Source organism: Sabethes cyaneus, chromosome 1 (assembly GCF_943734655.1).
Source record: "Sabethes cyaneus chromosome 1, idSabCyanKW18_F2, whole genome shotgun sequence".
Lineage (NCBI taxonomy): Eukaryota > Metazoa > Arthropoda > Insecta > Diptera > Culicidae > Sabethes > Sabethes cyaneus.
Window position 1 is genome coordinate 113,958,877 of NC_071353.1, and position 21,502 is coordinate 113,980,378.

Consider the following 21,502-nt stretch of genomic DNA (forward strand, 5'->3'; position numbering starts at 1 on the left):
CTGTGTTGATGGTTAAAAGAGGAAGCTGCAACATTGTAAGGTCTCAAATGCACCAATAAAATTATTAAAAAAAAGTCTTTCTTTGGACATCGAATTATTAACTCTAGCCCAGCGGCAATTGGAAGATTTTGAGATAAACTAACTTTTGCAAAAAAAATCCTCACTGTGTTCTTGAACTTGGATTTATTCGTTCAATAAATGATTTATTTATTTTTCGATAATAAACTCTGCTCACTATATAATGGGACTTGTTTATTTACTTGTGTAATTTATTCCAATTTATATGTTTAGCAATAGCACAGACAGACAGACATTACTCTTGGAAGAAAAATCAACCAGGACCATGTATGATAGACATTCCCAAATATCAAATAGCAACAGGAGTTTCCCTCGAAGTAGCAAGTATTTTTTATGGAGAATTCCCCTTCTTTCGTCATAAAGCGCCACTTTGACTAAAACGGAGACATTCCCAATTAAGCCCAAATTTGAAATGACGGTTTAATCGGTACGAAGAATGGAAGAAGAGTGTTATGTCTGTTTGTCTGTGGCAATAGGTTAAGCGTTGCTGAAAAAATAGGTGACCGATTTATTAGGCAGACGAATCGCATATTAGATGCATTCAGCTTTCAATTTATGTCCCCTCCAACGGCATACTCTTTAACTTCACAGAAACTATTGGTTTCATTGCCAAAGACAATTCATGAATGTCAATATACCTACATAGTCGTTTTCATCAAATCTTTCCTTTCGGTTCCTTGGGCTTGCTTTCTTCGCCAAAACATACGCGCGATAATTATGCAAATTGCCAAACGTGACTCTTCGATTCGAACAAAGCTCGCTTTTTTCATCTATATCACCTGGCCCACGACGAGCGATAATGACGATCGAGGTTCGTCAAAAGGTTTGATTGATGTTCGACTCAGTGTCAGTGTTCCTGATGCTGTGATGTAAACCCAGCGGGACAGTTTATGGTAGCTCAAAAACGAACTTTTTTTAGACTTCCCGCATCGCAGTTTTGTTTTTGCATAAATTAGCCCGCAATCGCAATCGTCTACCAATCTACGTGTCCTGACTTACTCCACGCAAAACTACCTTGCTAAACAGTCTTAGATGCATCGCGTTGCTCAACGGGTCATAAGATGTGCGATACGGGGCGTAGTTTGGTTGGAATGTTGTTGTTAATCAGTGCTGGATGGACAGCGGAGGCGACCATTACTGTTGGATTACCACCGGGTGTACGTCAGGAGAGCAAAAAGTTCGTTATCAGCCTTTACGATTTGCGGAATAACAAACCGTTCGTGTACCCGGTGGTTACATTTGGAAACTCATCTACCGTGGTCGTGAAAGACGGAACGAGACTAGACTCACCGGAAGGAAACGGAAACACTTGCTATTGTCAAGAACTACTGTGCGGATGCTGCATGGGAATGAAAATCGACCAGTTGAACTTTAATCGACATTGTAAGTTTATATAGTTACTACGGTTAGCACCGACATAAAACACATCCTACGTAACAATTTCTGGCTGAAATTCTCAAGGCGATTTGTATTGCGACATTTGCCCCTATTTAGACTAGTCCGATTTCACGATTATCACAGTCGAATCTCGCACACGATTTCGCTCAAGGAAAATGAAGTGAAAAAGAAGGGCAAAAAGGAAAAAGAAATCAAACTCATAAGTTGATTAAACTAAAAGCCACTCTAGGCTCAGATTAACAATGAAAAATGCAATATGTTGCATTAAATGATTATCACAGTAGTCTAAATAATCATAAAAGGGGCAATATCAAATCAAACCATTGTTTGGATAACGGTTTGATTGTTGCGTATAAAAAACCTTTAGACGGCTTTTAAACATCTAAGTCTGGTAATTCAGTCTGGTTACAATGAAAACTACAGATTGCTTCGCACTTTCAAATAACTAGTTTAAATAGTTCACAATGCTCATTTAATCTCGTTTCAACAACTTTTATACAGAAAATAAATAATCTTAACCATTGTTTATTTGAGCGTCTAAATAGAATACCTGAATACCTGAAAAGATAAGGAAACAAAAATTAATATTTTTTTGAAACGATGATTCTACAATTGATGAAGGGACGGTAAGGGAAAGTAATGAAGAAGGATTTTTTTCGGGAATGAAGGCGAAGGGTGGAAAGGAAGGGGGGGGGGGGTAGTAGGTAGCTATGCTTAACAAGTTGTCGTTGTGACTCCTATCTTTTGTCCAATGCTGGAAGGTGCATGGGTCGAACCAAGCTGTAATCAGAGATCGAATCCATTCAACTCGGTCTTGAGCCACTCGTCGCCAATTTCCTAGTCGTCTCAGAAGTCGCAAATCGCTTTCGACCTGGTTGAGCCATCGTGCACGTGGGGCCTCCTTTTCCTGGTGCCGGTGGGGTTGTTGAAGAGGAATATTTCCGTCGCACTGTCGTCCGGTATCCTCGCGACGTGGTCGACCCATCGTAGTCTCGCAACTTTCGCTAGATGTACGATGGGAGTCTCCCCAAGCAGTGCCTGTAGCTCGTGATTCATACGCCTCCGCCACTGTCCACTTTCAGTTTGTACTCCGCCAAATATCGTCCGCAGCACTTCCGCTCGAACACGGCAAGGGCGCGTATGTCCTCCGTAAGCAGCGTCTCGGCTTCAAGTCCATAAAGAACTACCGGTCTAATAAGAGTTTTGTACATTGTTAGCTTCGTGCGGCGGCGTACGCTTCCTGATCGTAGCGTTTTACGAAAGGCAAAGTAGGCCCGATTTCCCGCTTGGATGCGCCGCTGGATCTCCTTACTAGTGTTGTTGTCCGCGGTCACCAGCGATCCCAAATACGCGAACTCCTCTACCACTTCTAGGTCGTCACCGTCAACGGTTACCGTCCGTGGGAGGCGCGCGTTTGTTACCTTTGAGCCTCTTCCTTTCATGTATTTGGTCTTCGACGCATTTATTTTTAGCTCAATTCTCCAAGAGTCCGCTTTCAGTCTGGCGTAGATTGCCTCCGCCGTCGCAAAGTTCCTGGCTATGATATCGAAGTCATCTGCAAAGCCTAGAAGTTGGCTAGCCTTGGTAAAAATCGTGCCCCTCGTTTCGATGCCCGCTCGTCGGATCACCCCCTCAAGAGCGATGTTGAAAAGCATGCAGGATAAACCGTTACCTTGTCTCAACCTTCGCCGCGTCTCGAAAGGACTCAAGAGTGTCCCAGAGATGCGTACGAAACACATCACTCGATCCAATGTAGCTCTGATCAGTCGCGTCAGTTTGTCCGGAAAACCGTGTTCGTGCATAGCTTGTCTCGATCGACTGTATCGTATGCTGCTTAGAAATCAAAAAAGATGTGATGCGTGGGCACGTTGTACTCCCGACATTTCTGCAAGATCTGTCGGATAGTAAAAATTTGGTCCGTAGTTGCACGAGCCTCCCCGAAACCCGCCTGATAATGCCCTACGAAACCTTGTGCTATCGGTGACAACCGGCGTAACAGGATCTGGGAGAGTACCTTGCGTTTACCAGCGTAATACCACGATAGTTGCAGCAGTCTAGCCGTTCACCCTTTTTGTAGAAGGGATGAACCACTCCTTCCATCCATTCCTCCGGCAGCTTTTCCTCCTCCCAGATCCTCGAAATAACCCAGCTAGAGCCTTTGCTAGCGTTTCTCCGCCATGTGTATAAAGCTCTGCCGGTAGGCGGTCCTTCCCAGCGGCTTTATCGGTCTTCAGCAGCCCGATTTCTCGTTTGATTTCAGGCGCTAGGACATTACTATCTTCATTGGGCGCTCCCAGGTTATTTCCGTTCCGCCTCCTTCTGCGACTTCGCCATTAAGGTGTTCATCGAAGAACTGCTTCCATCTGTCGTCCACCTCGCTATAATTGAAGAAACGGCCTTTTATCCTCAATACACACATTCTCTCGTTGATCGCCTTCCAATCTATCACGTCCTGCATTCCGCCCAACACTACAAAGCCCGTTCCCAGTTCGTTGGTAGCGCCACCGCTCTGGTAAAACTGGGCCTTTCCGCCACGGATCTTCCATACCTTCTCGAGGGGCAAAACATTTCATAATATTATAAAATATTAATATATTAGGCCCTATTAAAGTCCTATAAATGTGTAACTTTATAGGGCTTTAGGTTATATTATTGGTGGGAACGGTAAATATATAAAGGTTGAAAAAATATTTCCAAAGGGAAAAGTAATATATTTTCAACAGTGTCTTGCGCCTCGTACCTTCTCTCCTTTGCGACAGATTTCCGGTAGAGCTACGATGCCGAGTTTGCGGGGTTCAATCTGTTCAATTAGCATCCGCTCGCAATCCGCGAAATTTAGCCATATGCAGTTCCAAGTACCGAGTCTCCATTCGTCGTCCTTGTTCCGTCGCCTTGGTCGATGCCGAATATTCCGCTCCGAATTTGCTTGAATTTCGTAAGTTTTTTTTTAAATTTAGGTGTGTAGCCGTACTGGGGCAACACTACCGAGTCTCGCGATGGGGCTGCCATCTTATAGTACAGAGGCACACTATACCTCCTTCCCGGTTAGTATACGACCTTAGTTTCCACCGGGGTTGGTTACCCGATCTCCGCTAAGGTTGCTCGTATTCCTGCTGGTACCACGAGGAGGTCGGAATCGGAGTTGCTGGATAAGAGGCCCACCACTATGGGGTCTATATTCCGCATTATCCAGCCGTTTACCAAGTATTCAATCTCATCAAGCACTTCCAGTTCATCACCGTCAATACACTGATCATGGAAAATAAACGTTTTTTCTCTGGAGCATGTTCCCGCCCTATATTACTGGGGTTTGACACATTTATTTTTACTTGGTTGGTCAGGAGGAATTTAAATCGGTGATCGCAATCCCGCAAACGAATAAAAACGGGAAGACTTGTCGACTTCGCCACTTCCAAGAACATGACCATACGTAATATCTTTTTCCAGCATAACCTCCACCATCGGTAGACCTGAAGATGACCCAACCAAACATAAACGCAAATCGACCACTTTGTGATAGATGGTCGCCATTTTTCAGACATTATCGACGTCAAACCTATCGTGCCGCTAATATTGATTCAGACCACTACGTAGTGATGGTTAAGATATGTCAAAAACTATCTGTTGTAAACAATATACGATACCGGCTCCCGCCACGGTATAATCTAACGCGACTGAAGCACCCGGATGTCACCGAAAGCTACGCGTTGTCTCTCGAAACCGCTCTGCCGAAAAGGGCGAGCTGAATGAAGCCCCTCTTGAGGACTGTTAGAGTGCCGTGGAAATACCATTGACAGCGTAGCGAAGAACATCTTAGGCTGTGTGACACAGTCGACGTAACGAATGGTTTAATGAGAAACACCAGCATATATTGGATTAGAAGAACGTAGCGCGGGTACTAATGCTGCGAAGAGCCTCCCGTCAGAATGTGGAGCGATAAACAGAAGCGGACACAGCAAACCCGACTCTTCCAGGAGAAGAAGTGCCACCAGGAGTATAAGGGCATAAGGAGTGCGAAAAGCTCGAGCAGCGGTATCGCTTTCACGACACACGGAAGTTCTGTCAAAGACTCAACGAATCTCGCAAGGGTTTTGTGCCGCCAGGTATTTTGACAGAAGACCGTGCGGTGATCGAAAGGTGGAAGCAGCACTACGATGAGCACCTAAATGGCGTGCAGGCAGAAGACCATGATTGTGCAGAAAGTAACTTTATTGGTGTAGCCAACAACGGAAATGTGCCACCCCCATCGATAAGCGAAGTTAAAGTAGCCATCCAGTGGCTGAAGAACAACAAAGCAGCAAGAAATGATGGCATTGGAGCGGAACTTATCAAAATTGTCCCAGACAAGTTGGCCAGCTGTTTGCATCAATTAATATTCTAGATTTGAGATACGGAACGACTGCCGAAGGAGTGGAAATACGGGGTGATTTGTCCTATTTATAAGAAAGGTGATAAGCTGGATCGTGAGAATTATCGAGCGATTACTATTCTGAATGCCGCCTACAAAGTGCTTTCCCAAATTATCTTCCATCGACTGTCGCTAATAGCTAACAGCTCATGGGAAGTTATCAGGCCGGTTTCGTGGGGGTCGGTCTACAACGGACCAAATCTTCACTTTCCGGCAGATCCGCCAGAAGTGCCACGAATCACGACTTCCGAGTCCTCACGCATCACATGTTGATTGATTTAAAAGCCGCATATGATATGATATTGTGACCTGATAAGAGCTATGGAATTTCTGGCACAGAGAGCGACTTACCGAGACCAGGTGGAGCGAGATCTGGCGAGCACTGGCTGCATGTGGAACTGAAGACCACCCAGCCAGCACCAACTCGTATATCAATGTACGAAAATTATCACTAATATCTCTTAACAAATTCGGAATCGTATTGTCATTTGCAAGGAAAATTGTACCATCCAAAGTGCGATATTGCTCATAAAAGTGCTATTTTACATTAAATCGCTTCGGTATCTTCGGCGCACTTTTTCGTTATCTTCCAAGCAATAAGTGCGCCGAAGAGACCAAAACGATTTAAGCTAAAATAACACTTTAATGAGCGATTGCGCACGTATTGATTGGACAATTTTCCTTGCAATTGACAATAAATAAAGCCTAATGAAGCGCGCACAAGTTGATATTCTATCGTTTATAATGCTAGTGACTGACAAACGTACGATTTTCAGCGCAAAGTTGTATGAAGCTGATCGCGTTTAATCGGAACTTATCGTATTGAAATAGTATAATCAATATACATATGTTATTGCTGCTTCGTCGCAATTGTCTATTCCTATCCAACACAAATTATTGAAAAATATCAGCATTTTATGACACACAATGCAAAACTAGTTATTCCCTAATATTTTAGTTTGTTATTTATCTTACGCGATCAATCAAAGTGAGCTAATGAGATCTATTTAAATGCTTTTTATCATTAAAGAAGTCCTACCAGCCAAATTTTCTACGTTTTTTCGTGCGACGAAGAAGAAAATGTCGACTAATCGTCTTAATTTCCGTCATTCATAAATGCAAATAACTCACGCAAGGCATTGTCGTTATTCTACAGCCAGGAAAACTTGCCTGACCTGCAGAAATCTTGCAGAATAACATTTGCCATGCCGTCCTACACGAATACATGCGCGTTAGCTTCGTAAACATTGTTGTGATTTTTAGTTCGGACGATGAAAAATTTTGATGGACGGATTTTAAAACGGTACGACGAATTTAAGAAACAAAGTCAGTTGCGTAATTTCAATCAAATGCTTTATTTATTGCTTTTAGTGAATTTAAAGGGCACGGATCGGAAGGTAAGTGTGTTTGAGTCAAATCAGCAGCAGCGCTTTTAGAGTATTCATTAAATCCACCTAAGAAATTAGAGTGACTTTCCTTACGATGACGGGAATTAGAAATAAACCCTACCTATATAACAAATATATGATGCAAATGCAAATGTATAGTTGACTAAAGTTTTTGGAGCGTCTTAGTAGAATACGAAACCTGAAATTACATAAAAAGAAAATTTTCCAATTAAATTCTACTATGTTCGCGACAGATACGTATTTTGTCTACGACTTCACTTCGAAAAACAGACTATAATTCAAAAACAGTCTGCAAGTCGTAGGCAAAATACCCCTACGATAAAACTGAACCTTGTCGTGGTGTAGGGCTTTTTAACTAATCAGTAAATGAACAGCGGTCACGTTTACTTCTGAATGTGGGTATATATCAAAATACTTTTGTGATTTCAAGTGGGACTCGGGGTAAAAATTTACCAAATGTGATTGTTGCGTTGTATGGGGATCAGTATGCAGTATGGGGATCTCTGACAATAGATGAAGTTTTCTGGGATTCATCCCTGTTTATAACAACTGTCACAAATATCTCCGAAAAATGTCGGATTGATTCAGTTGGTCGGAGGCTTAGGCCCAAGCAACCAAAAGTTCGAGTTTCACTTAAGGAACGAACTTGGAAGTTCATATTTGGTTCAAATTTAGTTCCGCTGAACTTTCTCGCTGAACAACAAGACGCCGCATTTGTAAACCGAACTTCATTCTCAATAAAGTACCGTTAATATTTGTAGGAACTTGAAAGTTCAACATGCAGCTTGAAAGTTTAACATGCAACTTGAAAGTAACTAAGAGTTCGGATAATGGTGTCTAAGTAATGTTAGCAAGCTTTATGTCTATAGATCTATAGCTTTCTAAGCAGCTTCACTTGTAAGTAATTAACCGAACTAAGCAGCTTCTAAGGAAACTTTTTCAAAAACTAATAAAATGTCAAAACAACACGTTCATTTTGGTGGCTATGATTGAATTGCTGTGAAAGTAAAATTTATTTTTTTACGCCGATTGTTTTTTACCAACGATATGCTATGCCCATCGTTCCATACATGGTACTTTATCAACTTGCCATACAATACTGTTAACGAAACGCTCAACAGTTATTAATTTTTGGGAATTTTTAGGAGTGAAGTTGCTCGTGTCTGCCTGCAGAAAATCCATCTCGATCCAAGGCCGTTGGAAAGCGAAATAACCACATAGTGAAATATACAAACGAAAACAAAGTTTAAATGCAATTCCAAGTTTACCAGAAGTTCGGTGTTAACATGAGACTGTGGTTTGATGAACTCTTTTACCGGAAATCCATATTGTTTCTGGATGAAGCAAACGTATTATTAACATTGTACAAAAGGAAGGACAAGTTTGACAGGAAGAAACGAGATTCGTCCGTGAAATATAGACCGTGCCCGAAGCTCTTAAAAAGCCTTTTCTGTTTGCCAAACATAACTTGTTCCACGAAAAGTGATATGGCATAGATGGAAAAGTAATCTTGGGAGTATTTGTGCATTTATGTCAAAAACCTGCAACAAAATACATAACCAACTTAGATTTAAATAAAACGAGATGATTTTATAACAATCATTAAAGTTAATTTATTGAAAAGAATTAAACAATTCAAATTAAATTAAAAGTTTGGTATCACAACCCGCAATAATTTCTATTTTCTTCATGTAGAATACGTTATTTCAAAACTATGGAATAGATTAAGTTTCAGTTTTAATTTTTTGATGATCTACATCTTTCCGTTCGCGCAGACTATCATGCAACTCATCCGCCGAAAGAGCACATAGCAGATTAAATGTGTACAAATTCTATCACAGTTTTGAGGATAAATAAAATGTATTACTACTTACAACCTAATATTGACTATTAGAGCGAACGGTTTTTTATATCTATCCTTCCAAAATTCTAGCAATGAGAAAATCTTTTAAGTAATACATTTTTTAAAGTATCATGTAACGTATTAAATAGTTTACTAAGAATTTTACATTTTCTGAATCTTTGCAAATGTCATTGATATCATTTGCCGTTCAATGTGTGCCATTGCAATATTCCACAGTAAATTGATTGTAGTGATAGTATCTTCGTAATTTTGGTCGATTCTTTTGGATAAAACTGGCTCTTGAGAAATTGTTGATAGAAAGTTGTTGTAAATGCATAAACGTAGTCTTTTTTTCGTGTGATGGAGCAGGTTGTTCCTCGTCGTGGTTATTTTCCCATTTATGGGTGAGTCCTTCAGGTCCTCTTGCACTAATAGCACTTATCAGAGAACGTTTTCTGTAACTGAATAATTTAGTTTGATTTATTTGCGTGTAATCTTTATATCACTTACTTTTCTACTTCATAGTTAAATGAAAAAAACAGTCACGAAAACTGCGAAAATTATACCGGGTTCCGGGTTTAAATTTATTTATTTATTTGCAGTCAATCGTGTGTAGACCGTGATACAAGCTTAACCTAATGTTATCAATCGATTACATATTCTATTTATGTTTGCTCGTTTCTGCTAGTTTTCTGTTGTTATTGACTTGAATTACTTATTGTTCTAAAATATTGCTTCAATTTGGTTTTTTTAATTGTGAAGTCAATAAAATTACAATGTTGGTTGTATAGCACCATCATTTGATTTATGGGCCCGAATTTAGCATAATTAGTTCGATAATGATCCGTGGCAAACAGTGTACGAACACGTAAATTTCTAGTAGGTGCGTAAAAATTTAATTTAGATAAGAGTTCGGCAGAGTCAATACGTTGTGAGACTATGTCATTAACAAATGAGACCATTGCAAATTCACGACGCGCCTTTAATGTTTCGATATTTATAAGCTTGCAGCGGTCGTCATATGACGGAAGAGGAAGGCTCGTCCAATTTAAATTACGGAGTGCGTACAACAAGAATTGTTTTTGTATTGATTCTATTCTATTTATGTGTGCATTGGCAAACGGAGACCATACCACGCTACAGTACTCAAGAATTGAACGAACGTAGTAAATGTAAAGTGTTTTTAATGTGTATGGGTCTCGAAAATTAAAGCTAAAGCGTTTTATGAAAGAGAGCATGTTGCTTGCTTTACAAGTAATTGTATTATAGTGATCTATAAACGTTAATTTTGAGTCTAGAATAACTCCCAAATCTCTAATTCGTTCACAATTTTCTATCATTTGATCTCCAAGGGAGATGTTGGTTATAGGTGTATTTCGTTTCCTACTGAATTTAATTAATTTACATTTGTTCACGTTTAGTTGAAGTAAGCTCTTCTTACACCACTTATGAAAAATTTGAATTTCGTTACAAAATGTGTTGACATCTGTCTCATTTTTTATTTCTAAGTATAATTTCATATCGTCGGCGTAAATAAGGATTTTTATATTCTTGAGAACGAATGAGATGTCATTAACGAATAAAATAAACAATAGCGGTCCTAAATGAGACCCTTGAGGGACTCCAGAAGTGACTTGAATGGGGTTAGATGTTTTTCCTTTAAATTTAACAATTTGCTGGCGGTACGTGAGATATGATTCGATCCATATTAAAAGTTCTTGATGTATACCTATTTTTTGCATTTTGAAGAGAAGCATTGGTATATCAATGCGATCAAAGGCTTTACTAAAGTCGGTATATAAGGCTTCAACGTAGTTTCCATTGTCCATTGCGTTAAGCGAAAAGTTAACAAACTCGAGTAAATTTGTTGTGGTTGAGCGTCCTTTGTAGAAACCATGTTGTGTATGAGTAATTCTATTTTTTATTTGCGAGAATACCTTCTTATTGACAATTGCTTCAAAAAGTTTTGGAATACAAGAGATAATTGCAATACCCCTGTAATTACGGATATCAGATTTCTTACCAGCTTTGAACACAGGCACTAAGAAAGATCTTTTCCAGATGTTTGGGAAAATTCCAGATTGAAGGGACATATTAAAAAGCCAGAATAGTGGAGTAGCTAGCTCTGTTGCTAGTTTTCTTATGAATGCTGGAGGTAAACCGTCTGGTCCGGGGCCTTTGGAGGAATCTAATGTTTCTAAGGCGTCTAATATTTCTAATACACTAATTTGTCTAACGTTTACGTCATTTGAGGATTCTGGAAAATGTGTAAAATAGCCGTAATCGCGATCCTCTTCTGTGAATGTACCATAGATATCTCGGAAGAAAGTGGCAAAAAGGTAGCAAATTTCTTCTATGTTATCTGTGGTTTTTTCGTCCAAATGCATTCTAGATGGAAAGTTTTCTGATTTTAATTTTGATTTTACATAGTTGAAAAAGTTTTTTGGTTTTGATTTTATCTCACGCTCGGTTTTTTGTATATACTCTTCAAAGGCAACATTTATTGCTTGGTTTAGTTGATCACAGAGATCAAGATAATTTGCTAAGTTATTGTCATTGTTATGGTTTTTGTATGCTTTATGTGCCTTTTGCTTGCGATTTTTTATATTTTTTATTTGACTGTTGTACCATATAGGATGCTTTGAATGAGCCTGACGTCTTCTTTGTTTCATAGGCACTTCGTCTTTTAATATTTCAAATATGAGCTTATAGAAGGCTTCGACAGCCATTTCTACAGTGTTTTCGTTTCGAAATACATGTTGCCAATTAATATTGTGAAGCCTTTGTTTTATGTTCCCATAATTTGCGGACTGAAAGTCCGATACTTTTTCATATTCGCACTCGTAGGGTCGCAGATTTTCATGTATAAATAACGAATATTCGATGGCGGTATGAAATACCTCGTTTTTCCATAATGGAGTTTGCGATTCAGTTACGCAGAAGTCTTCGCCTATGTTAGTAAACAATAAGTCTAAGTAGCAATCTTGTCTATTCTTTATGTGATTAATCTGATAAAGGCCCAAGTTGGCAGATTTGTCAAATATTAATTGCAAGGTTTCGTTTTCACCAACGACTGGGAGAAGAATGCTCTCGTTGTCAATGTCTGTAATGAAGTCAAGATTGCGTTGGTTGAAATCTCCGTATATGTGAAGCTTTATTTCAGGAGAGAGCTCAGATAAGACATTTTCCGCGACTTCAAAAAACTTTTCATAGTTTTCTTTACGTGCATTGTTTGGAGGAAAATAGACGGACGCAAAGACATGTGTCTCACCAGCTATTCGTGCTTTCGCCCATACATGTTCAAATTCGGTAAATGATGGAGTGATTATGATGTCTGAGTCTAGCTCTGATAGAATAGCAATTAATACACCGCCACCTGATTTCATTTCAGACAAATGATAGTTACGATCATTTCTATAGACATTATATCTATTACCAAAAACTTCCTCGCTATGTACACTATCATCCCAACTAGTTTCGGTTACAAGAATTATAGAAAAGGAGCAACATAAGATATTCTTTTGAATTTCATTAATTTTGTGAGCACTTCGCATGCGGTTTAGATTTTGGCAGTATACCGAAACTTCAGTTACCGTAGAATAATTAAGCGAAGAAGTTGATGGGGTTTCAATGATTAAATTATTTTGTATATTTTCCAAGCAATGTTTGGAATGAGTATTAATAGTAGCGTGGTTATCAAACATATTTACCGAACTATGACTTATTTCATCAAAAACACGAGTGTTGCTGCAGGCAAGCCATACAATGTGTAGCAGAAGAATTAGATGCCATCGGTCGTTGCGGTTCATCATTTGTTGTGTAAGGGTTGAGCGTTTCTCCACGCTGAAATTGAATTGCAGGTCTCAAAGGTGGTCCAGAAAAGTGATGTCTAGCAGCCGCAAGTAGTACTCTATCCGGGGGAAGATGATTTCGATGATTGCTGATGTTATTGTGTTGTGGATGATCGAAAGAAATATAGCTGTTATTCCTGTTGTTGTTGTAATTATTCCTGTTGATGTTGTTGTTATTCCTGTAGTTGTTATTCCTGTAGTTGTTATTCCTATTGCTGTTATTGTTATTCCTGTTGCTGTTGTTATTATTTCTGTTGTAATTGTTGTGGTTGTAATTTATGTTGTAATTGTTGTTGTTATTCCTGTTGTAATTGTTGTTGCTGTTGTTGTTGTTGTTGTTGTTGTTGTTGTTGTTGTTATTGTTGTTGTTGTTAATATTTCTGCGGTTGTTGTTGTTGTTGTTAATATTTCTACGGTTGTTATTAGTCCGGTTATTATTACTGTTATAGTTATTTGATCCTCTGTTATGATTGTGACTCCTGTTGTTGTTGTTGTTGATGTAGTTGTTGTTCATAGTAGCACGTAGTTGACGTTGAGAGCGCTTCTTCCGATTTCGCCACGCTTTGAATTCTTTAAGTTCCTGCATTTCGCGTCGTTTTATTTTTTCATCGTATTTCCTCCAGTCAGCAGACCAACGCTTTGTAGAACCAATGAATCGCCATCCCGAATAATCATTATTCAATTCCTCATTATCATTATTCAATTCCTCAGCTATGCTAAAAGCGGATTAAATTTTCTGTTTCTCATCTACATCTTGATACTTGACAGTTCTGCAGAAGTGTTGCGAAAAAATAAAAAAAAAACTGACGTCGGAGAAATGCGAAGTTGCCAGTTAAACAGCGGACCTAACGAGAATTTTTATACAAATGCACAATACAAAAAACTTAAAACCGTCACATACCGCTGCTGGAATTGAACCCGAGCGTTCCGCGTTGCAAGCATATCCCGATGCATTGCGCCATCTGTGACGCTACAAGTGACGTGAATTTTGCCAAAGAGTTGTTTTTGGTTCGTTTCGGGCTTGTAAATGAGAAATTAGCACATCGAGTAAAATCGATGCAGATAGCATATTTCAGCAGCGGAGCAGAGGTATGCATCTAGGTTACCGAAAAGAGTACTCGAGTTCAAATCCTCAAAGGTTGTGGTGTGGTGTGTTGTGTGTGGTAGGTTGCAAAACTATAAATCTATACCTATAAAGAAGGATTTCTGTCTGTCTGTCTGTCTGTCTGTCTGTCTGTCTGTCTGTCTGTCTGTCTGTCTGTCTGTCTGTCTGTATTTTGTTCCTTATAGAATCGAAAACTACTGAACCAATCGGCGTGAAAATTTGCATGTAGAGGTTTTTGGGGCCAGGGAAGGTTTTAGTGATGGTTAGAGACCCCTCCCCCCACTAAGAGGGGGGGCTCCCATACAAATGAAACACAAATTTCTGCATAACTCGAGAACTAATCAAGCAAATAGAACCAAATTTGGCATGTGGGTGTTTTCGGTGACAAGAATTTATTCTAGGGTAATTTGAGACCCCTCCCCTCTTTATAAGGGGAATTATAACTCCTCTCCCCTTTAAGAGGGGGGGCTTCCATACAAATTTCCTCATAACTCGAGAACTAATCAAGCAAATGGAACCAAATTTGGCATGTGTGTGTTTTTGGAGACCAAAATTTTTTCTATGATGAATTGGGACCCCTCCCCACTTTAGGAGGGGGGGCTCCTATACAAGCGAAATACAAATTTCCTCATAACTCGAGAACTAATCAAGCAAATGGAACCAAATTTGGCATGTGAAGGTTTTCGAAGGCAAGAATATTTTCTATGATGAATTGGGACCCCTCCCTACTTTAGGAGGGGGGGCTCATATACAAGCGAAATACAAATTTCCTCATAACTCGAGAACTAATCAAGCAAATGGAACCAAATTTGGCATGTGAAGGTTTTCGAAGGCAAGAATATTTTCTATGATGAATTAGGCCCCTCCCCACTTTAAGAGGGGGGGCTCCTGTACAAATGAAATACAAATTTCCTCATAACTCGAGAACTAATCAAGCAAATGGAACCAAATTTGGCATGTGTGTGTTTTTGGAGACCAAAATTTTTTCTATGACGAATTGGGACCCCTCCCCACTTTAGGAGGGGGGGCTCCTATACAAACGAAATACAAATTTCCTCATAACTCGAGAACTAATCAAGCAAAGAGAACCAAATTTGGCATGTGTGTGTTTTTGGAGACCAAAATTTTTTCTATGACGAATTGGGACCCCTCCCTACTTTAGGAGGGGGGGCTCCTATACAAGCGAAATACAAATTTCCTCATAACTCGAGAACTAATCAAGCAAATGGAACCAAATTTGGCATGTGAAGGTTTTCGAAGACAAGAATATTTTTTATGATGAATTGGGACACCTCCCCACTTTAGGAGGGGGAAGCTCTTATATAAGCTAAATATAAATTTCCTCATAACTCGAGAACTAATCAAGCAAATGGAACAAACTTTGGCATGTAGGTGTTTTTGGAGGCAAGATTTTTTTCTATGATGAATTAGGACCTCTCCTCACTTTAGTAGGGGGGGCTCCTATACAAATGAAATACAAATTTCCTCATAACTCGAGAACTAATCAAGCAAATAGAACCAAATTTGGCATGTGGAGGTTTTTGGAGGCAAAAACATTTTCTATGGTGAATTAGGACCCTTCCACACTTTAACAGAGGGGGCTTCTACACCAATGAAATACAAATCTATACCTATAAAGAAGGATTTCTGTCTGTCTGTCTGACTGTCTGTCTGTCTGTCTGTCTGTCTGTCCTGTGTTCCTTATAGAATCAAAAACTACTGAACCAATCGGCGTGAAAATTTGCATGTAGAGGTTTTTGGGGCCAGGAAAGGTTTTAGTGATGGTTAGAGACCCCTCCCCCCACTAAGAGGGGGGGCTCCCATACAAATGAAACACAAATTTCTGCATAACTCGAGAACTATTGCTTGATTAGAACCAAATTTGGCATGTGGGTGTTTTCGGTGACAAGAATTTATTCTAGGGTAATTTGAGACCCCTCCCCTCTTTATAAGGGGAATTATAACTCCTCTCCCCTTTAAGAGGGGGGGTTTCCATACAAATTTCCTCATAACTCGAGAACTAATCAAGCAAATGGAACCAAATTTGGCATGTGAAAGTTTTCGAGGGCAAGAAAATTTTCTATGTTGAATTAGGACCCCTCCTCACTTTAAGAGTGGGGGCTCCTGTACAAATGAAATACCAATTTCCTCATAACTCGAGAACTAATCAAGCAAATGGAACCAAATTTGGCATGTGTGTGTTTTTGGAGACAAAATTTTTTTCTATGATGAATTGGGACCCCTCCCCACTTTAAGTGGGGGGGGGGCTCCTATACAAACGAAATACAGATTTCCTTATAACTCGAGAGCTAATCCAGCAAATGGAACCAAATTTGGCATGTAGGTGTTTTTGGAGGCAAGAATTTTTTCTATGATGAATAAGAACCTCTCCCCACTTTAGGAGGGGGGGCTCCTATACAAATGAAATACAAATTTCCTCATAACTCGAGAACTAATCAAGCAAATAGAACCAAATTTGGCATGTGGGTGTTTTCGGTGACAAGAATTTATTCTATGGTAAATTGAGACCCCTCCCTCTTTATAAGGGGAATTGTAACTCCTCTCCCCTTTAAGAGGGGGGGGCTTCCATACAAATTTCCTCATAATTCGAGAACTAATCAAGCAAATGGAACCATATTTGGCATGTGGGTGTTTTTGGAGGCAACCATTTTTCCCATTATGAATTAGGACTTCTTACCTTTTTAGGAGGGGGGGGGGCTCCCATTCAAACGAAATACAAATTTGCTCATAACTTTAGAACTAATCAAGCAAATGGAACCAAATTTGGCATGTGAGAGTTTTAGATGGCAGAATTTTTTTTCTGTGGTGTATTACGACCCCTTTCCCTTTTAAGAGGGGGGCTCCCATACAAATGAAATACAAATTTCCTTATAATTTGAGTACTAATCAAGCAAATGGAACCAAATTTAGCATGTAGGAGATTTTTCAGTCTTGAATTTATTTTATGATAGTTAGAGACCGACCTCTCACCCCTGTGGTAGGGAGATATGGACTCTCATACAAATAAAACAGAAATTTTTGCGAAACTCAAAAACTAATCCAACTTGAGAAATTCGAGACTCTTCCATAAAACATTAATCAATAACAAGACCACAAAAACTATCTATAGTAACACTAGATCATTCAGGACGAGCCGGTCGCGAGTGTTGCCGGTGACCCGCCGTCGGAAGCGCCGCCCATTGGGGGGCTTGCAAAACTCGAGATAGTGACAAAGATCATCCGAGATTCATGATTTATGTACAACACAGGTTAATTTGTGGCAATACGAAGTTTGTCGGGTCAGCTAGTATATTTATAAAAACAACACAGTAATATTCTTCGGCATGTTCTTTCAATTAAATAATTAAACTTTAATATTGGCGTTGTTATCATTAATAACCGAAATAAATCAAGTTAAGAGAAATATCATGAATATAAATAAATACACAAAACAGGAAAAAGTAGAAACACCCCCCTTCCCCATTTTTTAATTTTTTTTTTAAGATTTTTGAAGTTTTCATTTTAGCTGAACAGTGTGCTATAAAGCAACTTAAGTGAACTTTTTGGAAACTTTCTAGTTCTGTTTGGAAGTTGCTTTGCATTTCCTTTGAAGTCTAATCATTATATACGAACTTGATAGTACGGTTAATTACTTAAAAATGAAGCTGAATAGAATTCTATCCATGATCATCTCGTTGGCTGATTAAACCAAAAAATCCCCTTTTATCGGAACTTTTGGTTACTTGGGGGGTTAGTAAGGGGATGTAAGCGGGATACCAGATCCGATTGGATGCCGAGGGACCACTCTGTAATGATTACGGGTAATAGCACTTCTTAGGTAGCAGATGGGAAAATTAGGTCAATTCGTGTCGCGTGTTCAAGTTTCGGCTAGGCGGTGCTGCTAGATAGAGTAGGATTTTTGCACTGGCCCCGTGGCTGTCCTGAGCTCTGATGGCTGCCCGCGGGCTCTGTCTATGGGAAGGGGTCGAGTCTTAAAGAGACGTTTAAGCCCAGAGCTTTACAGCACTTTGGTCTCGGCGGGCGAGTCTCTATATTTTGAAGCTTCTGTCGACTACCGCGAACGTCCAGCTTGTGCTGCGCTCAATTTACTTTGTATCGTGGGAATGCATTGTGAATGCTAAGGGGATGAAAGATTAAATTTGCCCTGATAAGTTGATCCGAGTTGCTCCGAAATTTGTCTTATCTATTGGTTCATTTGTGGTTGTTTGTGTTGGGAAACTTAAAGCGTGCGCGCGGTTGAAGACCAGTGTCAGGCGGGGCTGACGAATTCTCCACTTCTTCACTATACCACATATTGCAACTCGAGTGGTACAAAAAGTCCAAAGCACATTTACAAATTCGATCTATTATTTTTCTTCTCATCATCATCATTATCATCATCATCGTCATCATCATCATTATCATCATCATCGTCATCATCATCATTATATTTAAAATATGACATTCCGGCCTTTGGCAGAGAGATCTTAGAGTCAGTTCGTGGAGTCCGCGCAGGGCCGAAACGCCTCCGCCTGCGGGTATAGACGTGACGGCTATGCTTGGGGCTCTACCTGTGTTTTAGTGGGCGCCAGTGCCTGTCTCGTCAGGTAGAATTGATGTTTGAGGTCTCCCTGACACTTTGTTGACAACACAAAAGGGCCCAGCGCAGAGTTTTATACGCTATTAAGCGACCAGTTGGATAACCCGAAAAAAAGGAAAAAAAAGGACTTCACTTCGAAAAACAGACTATAATTCAAAAACAGTCTGCAAGTCGTAGGCAAAATACGTATCTGTCGCGAATAAATATACACAGTAGAATAGTTTTTTTTTATTTAATTTCAGGCAATGTGCAGCTTTTTGAACAATAATTTGTAAATAGAGAATTTCTCAAAAAGCTCCTAGAACTTATCTCAACTCATTCAACTGGCACGATAAAAAAGTTATGTTTTCTCGGTTATGTTAAGTTTTCTCGGACGCTTGACCATCCCGGACAAGTCATCCAAATTCGGGACTGCCCCACAAAATTCAGGATAATTTTGAAATGATCCTATATGTCAACAGATACTAAAACAAAACCTCTGAACTCTGAATATAATCTAATTGAACAACTTGAATGCGGTTTCTGATCAAAATGTCAGTTTAGAATTCTGATCAAGGTGTAAGTATGGTTTTAGTTTAGCACATATTTGACCAGTTTCAAAAATGTTCTTAGTATTTCGATTGAATTTTCCAGCAGTCCCTTATTATAATTATAATTGTGATTTGTTTGATACACCACTTCTTTTCTGTTATACAAATAGTTTGCACCAACCTGGCCTACGAACCGTACGATTTCGCCGTCAACGTCGAAGTGCTCATGAACCGGAGCAGCATCTTCACAGGTAAAATATCAGCTAAAAATCCACCGCCAGTCTGCCTTCCGGTGCCGATTCCCTACATACCAATTAATGCCGACCTGTGCTTGCGTCTGTTCGACATCTACACTCCCCGACAAAACCTGCATGCCTGTATGGACATCGAGGCACGAGTTTGGCGCTTTCCGGTTGTCGTACTTCATTTCGAATGCATGCGTATGGGACAGGATGGTTTCACCTTTCTTAAACCGGAAGACGGCGATGGTTTCAATAGCGAACCGGGTTCAACCGACGTTTACGATGAAATTGACGACGTTAAAAAGAAACTCGATTAGGAAAATAAAGTTTGTCCTGGTTAAATCAACTAACATGTATTTGCAACACTAATAAGCACAATCACACAAGATTCCTTACAAAAAAGCAATTTGCTGAGTCATGCCTGCAACACTTTACTTTTTCTCTTCGTCCTTCTTCTTGGTATAAGTCATTCCTACGCCAACAATCAGAGCCACAACGGTAAATCCTTGCGCCAAAATTCGAGCCCGCATCATATATTGGGACATTTTTGTTTTCCCTTGACGGAAGTTCCACAACCCAAAGCTTAGAGCGCCTAGCGTAGCCGCGCACCCAATGGGTACGAGTGGGTTTTCACGAATCTTGCGTTCCATTTTTTCCCGCGTCGTTTCGGCATGAATGTCCGCGTAGTCCGCTCGCATTTGGATCCATTCCAGTTCGGCTTGCTGCTTAACGCTTGGAGCGGTTGCCGTTTGTGTATTGGACATAGTGCTACCCGGTATGATATCGGAACTCAGTTACGCCATTCATCAGATGGTGAAAAAGTTACGGTGCTTACCTGGTTATTTTTCAGGATAACGAAAGTAGTAATATTTTAATTCTGTTATGTTCTTATATACTACTCCGCATTATCTTTTTCCGGTATTTCCTAAGGCGCAGAAGTGAAAAAGTTTTAAACCAAGTGAATCAAAAATAATAATTGAATAATGTCGAACTGCAACTGCGTTGCACTTGCACTCGCATTTGCATTTAAAAGAAACGTCAAAATATGTAAACATTACACGCTTATAAAATCAAACACAAAAATGAGTGATTTTTAATGCAAATCCGACGCCGAATCCGACGCAAAAATGACTCATTTGCAAACAAAATGGAACAGCTCAAAACTCTGCGTAATTTAGGCTGTGAACAAGGGGTCGGTCACTCGGCACAGCCGTTTTTATGTTAGGCGACTTGAAACGAACCGAACTGTGCCGGTGCTGTACCGAAAGTGCCGAACTGGAAGATTTGTTAAATTCGTTAAAATCTGATAGATCTGGCAACCGTGCGAGATGATTTTGACAACTGGCAGTGCTCCCATTTCATATGTAAAATTGAACCGGAGGTGTGTAAAGCCCTATAAATGTTATTTTTATAAGGCTTTAGAGGTGTGCCGTTTGCTATCTCTGCAGTGCCGGGGCACTATGTGCTGAGTGTCCGACCCCTTGGCTGTGAACCATTTCGCGAAATTTTTAACTTTTTGGTTAAAATTTGACAGTTCGATGGTTATTTCTCCTTGAGTGGTTAAAATCAGTTCAGAATGTGAACCATTTCATATTTGACGGATTGATAGTTTTTTTTTGCTCAATGAGAACATATAAGGTGAGGATGAAAATATTGTTTTTTCTGTCCGAGTTAAAATCGGAGGAATTTTTCATGTTCATTTGCTTTTTTTGATAGATAAAATTCATCTCATTTCAATCCGGGTTGTTTGAACAAATTTGTAATGCGATAAGCATCCATACCAATGTAAAACAAATCTATCGAAAAATCAGCGAAACTTGTCGAAGCTCTCTTCCTCACCTGTGCATATCGCATTGGCTCTCAGAACTTGGTTAAAACTAACCATGCTCCCGAGCAGGGTTATTTTCGGAAAACCATCGAACTGTCAAATTTTAACCAAAAAGTTAAAAATTTCGCGAAATGGTTCACAGCCTTAGCAAATTCTCATCTCTGAGTTTATATTGTGTGCGCATTCAACAGATCTCATATTGTGCACGCA

At 39.7% G+C, this 21,502-nt stretch overlaps 2 protein-coding genes across 2 annotated transcripts; one reads left to right on the forward strand and one right to left on the reverse strand.

The window, feature by feature from the left end:
- Positions 1–1,139: 1,139 nt before the first annotated feature.
- On the forward strand, positions 1,140–19,781 carry LOC128746128 (uncharacterized). The gene is made up of 2 exons (XM_053843177.1): positions 1,140–1,461; positions 19,393–19,781. Exons 1-2 carry the CDS (start codon positions 1,140–1,142, stop codon positions 19,779–19,781), a joined length of 711 nt encoding a protein of 236 aa, XP_053699152.1.
- Positions 19,722–20,481, reverse strand: LOC128738183 (HIG1 domain family member 2A, mitochondrial). Its single transcript, XM_053833119.1, has 2 exons — positions 20,300–20,481; positions 19,722–20,232 (listed from the first exon to the last, which is right to left on the reverse strand). Exon 2 carries the CDS (start codon positions 20,226–20,228, stop codon positions 19,896–19,898), a length of 333 nt encoding a protein of 110 aa, XP_053689094.1. The 5' UTR covers positions 20,229–20,232; positions 20,300–20,481; the 3' UTR covers positions 19,722–19,895.
- Positions 20,482–21,502: the final 1,021 nt, after the last annotated feature.

What these genes read in the sequence shown, in the direction of transcription:
- LOC128746128 (XM_053843177.1), top strand. Translation starts at nt 1,140, where the DNA reads ATGTGCGATACGGGGCGTAGTTTGGTTGGAATGTTGTTGTTAATCAGT. An exon ending in GTTGAACTTTAATCGACATT is followed by an intron (nt 1,462 to 19,392) that starts GTAAGTTTATAT and finishes TTATACAAATAG; the next exon opens with TTTGCACCAACCTGGCCTAC.
- LOC128738183 (XM_053833119.1), bottom strand. Translation starts at nt 20,228, where the DNA reads ATGTCCAATACACAAACGGCAACCGCTCCAAGCGTTAAGCAGCAAGCC.